General features: G+C 48.9%; 1 protein-coding gene across 2 annotated transcripts in view; it reads right to left on the reverse strand.

Moving 5' to 3' along the window:
* Positions 1-2,986, reverse strand: part of SMYD1 (SET and MYND domain containing 1) — a 27,210-nt gene extending 24,224 nt beyond the window's left edge. For both annotated transcript variants that reach the window (XM_026846915.1, XM_026846914.1), the window contains exon 1: positions 2,850-2,986. In XM_026846915.1, the coding sequence (XP_026702716.1) occupies positions 2,850-2,986 (137 nt within the window). The remainder of the gene's footprint in view (positions 1-2,849) is intronic.
* Positions 2,987-7,892: the final 4,906 nt, after the last annotated feature.

The raw sequence follows: 7,892 nt of genomic DNA on the forward strand, positions 1-7,892 counted from the left end.
GTGTCCAGAGAAGGGCAACGGAGCTGGGGCAGGGTCTGGAGCACAGGTCTGCTGGGGAGTGGCTGAGGGAACTGGGGGGGTTCAGTCTGGAGAAGAGGAGGCTGAGGGGAGACCTCATCGCCCTCTACAGCTCCCTGAAAGGAGGTTGCAGAGAGGGGGGATGAGCCTCTTTAACAAAGTAATAAGCAACAGGACAAGAGGGAATGGCCTCAAGTTGCGCCAGGGAAGGTTTAGATTGGATATTAAGAAGTATTTATTTGCAGAAGGGGTTGTTGGGTGTTGGAATGGGCTGCCCAGGGAGGTGGTGGAGTCCCCATCCCTGGAGGGGTTTAAGAGTTGGGTTGACCCAGTGCTCAGGGATCTGGTGGAGTCGGGAACTGTTAATGTTGGGTTGATGGTTGGATTGGATGATCTTCAAGGTCTTTTCTAACTTAGACAATTCTGTGATTCTGTGAAAACATCCACCGTGGCCTAGTGTGGATTTATTCTTGCAGGTCCTTCAAGGATCCAGGCTACCCTTCCTTGACAGCAATCAGTTCAATGGGGGCTATATGCAATTTAATACCGTCAGATAGCAGTAGAAGGTACATTCAAAACCAAAGCCCTGTGTGTGTGTGTCAAAAACATCAGAGCAGTTTTCACAAGAAAAATGCATGTTTCCATTATATCTCAGGCCCAGGATATTCCCTGCCGAGCACTAATCAGCAAGCATTTAGTTGGTACTGCCTGCTTTGGAGAGTTTGGGAATGCATTTCACCACTGACGTATATGAAGTGCTTTGGGATGAGACGTGCCATGGGAGGGTAAGAGTCCGTTACTGTACAGCAGCACGAAGAAGAAACAGAGAGATAAGAATGACTGAGGCCATCCCCATCCTCTGCAGTCGCAGAGAAGGGATGTGTTTACCTTATCCCCTTGCTGCTCAGTGCCTAGATCTGTTCACTGGGAGCTAAAAAAACACAGCCTGGGGAGGGAGTGAAGCACATCTCCCCCCATCCAAGGTTTTCTGCTGGAAACGTAAACCTAAGACACAGTCTGCAGTATAAGAGCCGATGTGGTGATAGGTTGTCCCCTTATCTCACATTACACAAGTGACATTTGAAAATGCAGCGAAGTTGTAGCTCTTCAACACTGGTGGCTCTACTCTATGCATGATGCTCACAACATTTCACATAGAAGAAAAAAATCCTCAACCAGCAATGAAAAGGCAAAATGATTTCAATAGTTTAAAAGATTATTAGTATTTTTAATAAGGCATATGGGAGAAATAATTGTCCATAGACACTTCCAAAGCAAACACATTATCGCAGCAAGATTCCAGCTAGTGACACAAGTGAAACTGAAGTACAAGAGCTAAAAGGGCACATCAAGGAGAGATGGTTTTGTCACTAACTACTGTAATTGAACTCAAGGTTAAGAATTCAAGAACTTAACATTTTAAAATTAAAAAAGAGGACATTTTAATGTGAGCTTTTGCAATGACATATTATAGTAAAAACTAAAAAGTGTCACAGCTGCTATTGTAAAGATTCATAAACATATTCACCCACTGACAGTATAAGGGCAAGGGAAAAGTGAACGAAAGACACAAAAAAACCTTATTTCCTGCTCTGTCCATTTAATCCCCAATTCTCTGCTATTGTCAGATCACACAGTAGCATGAATCAGCTTCAGCTGCAAGATGACCAGGATTAAAACAGCAGCATGAGCTCTGCTTGTGCCCCAGACTTCGTTAGCAGAGCTGATTCAATCAGGAAAAGCTCAACTAGGCAGAATCGCTCACTCCACTCAGTGTGCAGGATATTCACTAAAGTCACTGGCAGTTTAGGGCAAAAAATTCAGTCTTGGGGACTCACCATGATGCCCTTGAAGAATGTTCACAAATTTCCTAAGCCCAAATGAAACCCTCAGCCAACATCTAGTTCCTTGGTTTAAAAGTTTGGACCAAATTCTGTTCCCAGTGCATTATATCGCTTAACAAATTCCATTCATGTCTGAGGCTTTATTCTAGATTTATCCCATGGGAGATTAACATAGAATTTGGTTCTTTGTGCCTTTTAGCTTTCAGGGTATTTAAGTGAATCTTCCACTGATCTGAAGGGCAGAAGTGGGCACCTACCAGCCACACTGGCAGCACAGGTTGATTGAATGTTGTTCATCCTTGAAACAAGCAGCAGAAAGGAAAAATGTGTTTGCACCAGAATTCAGTTTGTGGCTACATCATTGTGAACAAAAATTTAAAACCAGTCTCGTGCAAGAGCAAAACCAGAAACTCGTTTCCATTTAACTTAGCTGGCTATAAATATAAAATCACTTTTAACAGAAACAATATCACTACCAGATGCCCACTACCTTCTAGTTTGAAGGCAATGGGCCATGAAGCTGCATGTACAGCTGGGAGGTGATACACATGAACAGAGCACAATGTAACCCACTTTTATCACACATTATACACCAGAGGCTTCAGCAAAGTCAGTCTGAGATTGCTGTACCTGAAGCACACTAACCCCTGGCAGTTCACTAGAGCATAACATGGAGCTGGTTTTGTAAGGCACTTGAATACGCACAACTTTCACCACATTTGGTAAAAGCTGATGGCACCGAACACCCTGCAAGATCACATCCTGGAAACAGACTGCACCATATTAAAAGTAAAAAAGCTGATCTGAGCCCTGGGAAGCACATTCACTGTAAGCTGTGAATGTGCCATTACAGAAGTGCTTCTGACTTCTCACTTCCCTTCCCATCTGACATTGTCCAGATGCCTTCAAACTTTTACCTACCCGGATAGATGAAATTCAGCATCAAGATTACTTTTGGTTTGTGTTTTACAAGTGCTTTTCTCTTACCTATCAAAAACCACGGCTGCATAGGCTGGCTCCGCAAAGATGACATCCCCAGGCAAGAATTCCTTCTGGGCTTTCAAGCCCCTGCCTTTGCCTTCAGATGTGAACACTTCGACTGACTCCATTCCCCCTTTGGTCATCCCAGGGACACCAAGGCTTGGGAGGTGTGTTTCTCAGAGCAAGCCAAATCTCCTGTCACTCTTGTCAACTTCAACTTGCCGCAAGACCACGCTTATAAAAGGGCTGGCCTCCCCCCACCCCCAGCGGCACCGTTTCCCATAGGAGGGCGAGGGGGTGGGAGCAGGAGAGGCAGGAGGCAGAGATCCTCTGTGCAATATCACCGACCTAAGCACGGAAGGCACAGAGCTGGGACTGCTGTTTCATTAAGAAACCCCTCTCCAAAAACCACGTTTGGAATTGTTTCTCCCAGCCACAAGCAGTTGTATATGTTACGACTCAGAGTAATTTATACTCTACCATTGGAGGGAGAATGGATTCTCTTTGCAGGGTATTTTTAGCAACCACATGCTTCTGTCTCTCAGGAAGTAACAGCTGAGACAGTGGAATGGGGAAAGCTGGTATGCATATTTCTGACGTCTTCCACTGTCATCTGGCTTTTTCCAGAAATTAAACAATGCTGCTTTATTTTTACCTTCTAGGAGATGGGTGTGTATTTAGAGGCAGGGATAACAGGGAAGCACATTCCTTGAAATTCTCAGCATCCTCTGTTGCCACCAGAGCCTGGAAAAGGGAGTCACTTCCCAAACGCCAGCAGCAGCGGGTACACAATGCAGCATGACAGGAGCTGGAAGGACAGCAGCCATTCAGCACCAGCTGCGGAAGCAAGGAAAACATCTTAGATACACAATTTTGAATGCACAAACCTCTATGAAATGGCAATGCATTTGAGAGCTCTCCCCACCTCCAGTGCTCAGCTATGGAAGAGATGGGGGAATTTGAGCCACCTGAGTGGAAAAGGAGGGTCCACCAGAGAAACCAAACCCATGAGAAGCTAGGCCCTGGCTTTGGTCTCTGCCCCCAGCAGCCAGTACAAGATCAGGGAGACCCAAGGCCTCCCACTTTGGGGGAGACCCAAAGTGAACCTGATCATGGAAACTGAACCGAGCCCCGATTGTCATTCAGCATTTTTTTTGTCATTTAATAGCACTTAATGGGACTGGTTCCTGCTAATCTCACCCTTCTACCCTTAGGAAACCTGATGCTATTTCCTCCTGGATTTCTGAAGCACAGCACAGATATCAATGTTTGCAAACCTCTTCCCACACATCCATGCTGCACAGAAAAACCTGTCTGATCAACAGGGGAAGTGAGGTGCAGAGAAATAAAGAGGGTAATTCCTGTGCATCTCATGACTGTGAAAAAAATGCTTTACCTTGCCAAGGCAGTGGGAAGTATCATGCTCTGAAGACTGTCATAGAACTGCTCAGCATCTTCTGCTAAAAGCTTCTGGCAACTTTCCTTCCCTGTGAATGAAGTATGGTATCACACTTCAGCACAAATATCCCGTGTTATAGTTTGCCCACGTGTGCCGAGCACAAACAATATCAAACGATAACGCCATAATTCAGGGTAATCTGGCTGTCCGTGTGATTATGAGCAATCTTCTCCAAACAACCAGACTCTTCCACTCATCCTGAGGAGGGCCAGAACCATCACAGATCCATCAGCAAAACCTCCCACCATTTAAGCTGTGCAGCACAGAAAAGTCACTACAGGCAATTAGACCACATAAACAATTACGATTTTCATTGCAAAGCTCTACTTCTGTGATGTCAGGATGCTCTGGTCTCATCTGTTACCTATGTTTAATTCCACTGGGTGTAAGCACCTTTTAGATACATATATTTGCCAGGAGTAATTGGGCGCTGATTTTTTTTTTCCCAAAAAAAAAACAAGTTGGAGTGTGGCTATATTGAATCAAGTCATTAATCACACTAAATACTGTTTCTGATTCCCAGATAACACAGAATATAGAATAAAATAGAACAGAATTACAAACAATAGAACAAAGAATGTATCTTTTCAAAGTAACCATCTAAAACCAATGGATCAAAGTCATTCCAGGACAGAGTTACAAAAGACCTGGTACCTGCACGGGCAGTCATCTGTCGCGTACCCAGTACAATGCACCCATCACACCTTCAGATCACAAGAAACACCACATTTTGGCTGAGACAGAACGTAACAAAAGTCTCATTTCTCCCCTTTCAGCCCAGTGAATGCCACAGTGGTGTGTGCTCAGCCAAGTCATACAGTTTGATCAGCCATGCGACTGCACATCACACCCCCAGTACCACCAGAACATGGTTTCAGACCCAGCTGTGTGCAAAAATACCGTGGTAAAACTGTCAATCTGAAGACACCGCGAAAGTTGAAGAGGGCCAGGAGAGGCTGGATACAGCCATTCTTGCTTAAATACCTATTTGGAGCAGTGACCATACCTTCAATCTCTCTGAAACACACTGCCAGATGGAGAAGCACACCACTTCTGGAGGACTGAGCAAGGCCAACCCTTCAGCAGTGGGTTATTCTGTGCTTTGGATCTGTCTGGATATTGGGCTGGAGTGGCCCTGTCCTCCTAACAGAACGAACAGCACCCTCTACTGCCCTCCAAAAATTTATCATAAGTACAGTTTTATCAAATTTAATTGCTGCAGTGTACTGACAAGTTGTGAATTAAAGAGAAAAAAAGGGAAAAAAAAAAGGGGGGAAAATCCTGTCCTAGGCAGGTGCTCCTCAGACTCATCCTGTCATTAGAATTCAACTTTAAACGTTAAATGTAATCGCCTCAGGGTGAGGGTGGGCTGTGCAGCCCAGTGAAACCGCTTTTTGGAGTGACAGGAAACATGTTGGAGGAATTGGGACTGCACATTTTCCTCTGGGGGCCGCGGGGGATTGGCCCCTGAAGAGGGATGGATTGATGGGGTGATTGAGGGGAGGGCCGGCTGCTGCTTTGGCAGCAATCTGGGAAATTTTGGGGGTGTTCTGGGTGCTGGGGGCAGAGAGGAGCCACCCAAGGCAAAGGGAGAGGCCTGCAGTTACTAGTAGCTGTTAGGCCGAGTGCAGGAAGTTACTACTGTTACGGATTAATCATAATTTAAAATGAAATCACCACCTTCAAATTTGTTTTAGTGGTCAGTAAAATTTATTAGCAAACGAAAGTGAGCAAAACAGCGCTGGGTGTAGCGGGGAGTCTCTGCTCCACCGAGGCACACACCTTACATCCCGAAACGGAGTCCTTTTAAAGTGCAGCCTTCATGAATATTCATGAGGGTGAGGGTGCTCCCTGAGGGGTTTGCAGGTTCGTCAACAACTTTTCGAGGGGTTTTTCGTCGCCAGGGAAGGTTCGCCGGCTTTCCACCGTGGGGGAAGGAGGGGACGGCTCAGCACAGGTGTGCATGGATCCATAGTCCAGACATGGCTGGACATAACACCGTTTGGCCTGAAGACGGTGGCCATTTTAACTCGATTTTAACAAGTGATTTTAACCATAAAAAAAAACCCCAAACCCTATATACATAATGCTTTATCTCTTTTTAAACCTTAGGTTACACGTAAAGTGCAAAAACATTTAGAACCATACCACTGTCTGACCACAACAAAGTTCAGTTACAATACAATCTGATGTTAACACAATTTCTTTTTATATTTAATTTACTGAATAATATATTTAACCATAACTCGAGATTTGAATAACAACTATCATATAGGTTTTATTACACTACTAGTTACTAGTCAGCCACTAAGGTATTACTAGTAGTTACCAGGCAGCTATTACAATATTACTAGAATCTTACTAGTCCTTAGTGAGCAGTTACTAGGCTCTTACTAGTAGTTATGGGGCAGTTATTAGGTACTACTGCTGAGGCAGTTCTGAGGCAGTTACTAGTTGTGAGGCAGATACTAGGCTGCTACTGTAGTTACTAATAGTTATTGGGCAGTTATGAGGCAGTTACTAGTAGCTATTGGTAGTCAGTAGGCAGTTACTAGTAGTCCCTAGTCAGGTCGGAGGGCCGTGGGCCGCTGGGGGAGGCCGCGGCCCAGCCGGGCACGGGGCAGACACTGGGGGCAGGCACTGGGGGCAGGCACTGGGGGCAGGCACTGGGGGCAGGCACTGGGGGCAGGCACTGGGGGCAGGCACTGGGGGCAGGCACTGGGGGCAGGCACTGGGGGCAGGCACTGGGGGCAGGCACTGGGGGCAGGCACTGGGGGCAGGCACTGGGGGCAGGCACTGGGGGCAGGCACTGGGGGCAGGCACTGGGGGCAGGCACTGGGGGCAGGCACTGGGGGCAGGCACTGGGGGCAGGCACTGGGGGCAGGCACTGGGGGCAGGCACTGGGGGCAGGCACTGGGGGCAGGCACTGGGGGCAGGCACTGGGGGCAGGCACTGGGGGCAGGCACTGGGGGCAGGCACTGGGGGCAGGCACTGGGGGCAGGCACTGGGGGCAGGCACTGGGGGCAGGCACTGGGGGCAGGCACTGGGGGCAGGCACTGGGGGCAGGCACTGGGGGCAGGCACTGGGGGCAGGCACTGGGGGCAGGCACTGGGGGCAGGCACTGGGGGCAGGCACTGGGGGCAGGCACTGGGGGCAGGCACTGGGGGCAGGCACTGGGGGCAGGCACTGGGGGCAGGCACTGGGGGCAGGCACTGGGGGCAGGCACTGGGGGCAGGCACTGGGGGCAGGCACTGGGGGCAGGCACTGGGGGCAGGCACTGGGGGCAGGCACTGGGGGCAGGCACTGGGGGCAGGCACTGGGGGCAGGCACTGGGGGCAGGCACTGGGGGCAGGCACTGGGGGCAGGCACTGGGGGCAGGCACTGGGGGCAGGCACTGGGGGCAGGCACTGGGGGCAGGCACTGGGGGCAGGCACTGGGGGCAGGCACTGGGGGCAGGCACTGGGGGCAGGCACTGGGGGCAGGCACTGGGGGCAGGCACTGGGGGCAGGCACTGGGGGCAGGCACTGGGGGCAGGCACTGGGGGCAGGCACTGGGGGCAGGCACTGGGGGCAGGCACTGGGGGCAGGCAC

The sequence above is a fragment of the Athene cunicularia genome (genome assembly GCF_003259725.1).
Source record: "Athene cunicularia isolate RWA chromosome 4 unlocalized genomic scaffold, athCun1 chr4_part1, whole genome shotgun sequence".
NCBI classification, from domain to species: Eukaryota; Metazoa; Chordata; class Aves; order Strigiformes; family Strigidae; genus Athene; species Athene cunicularia.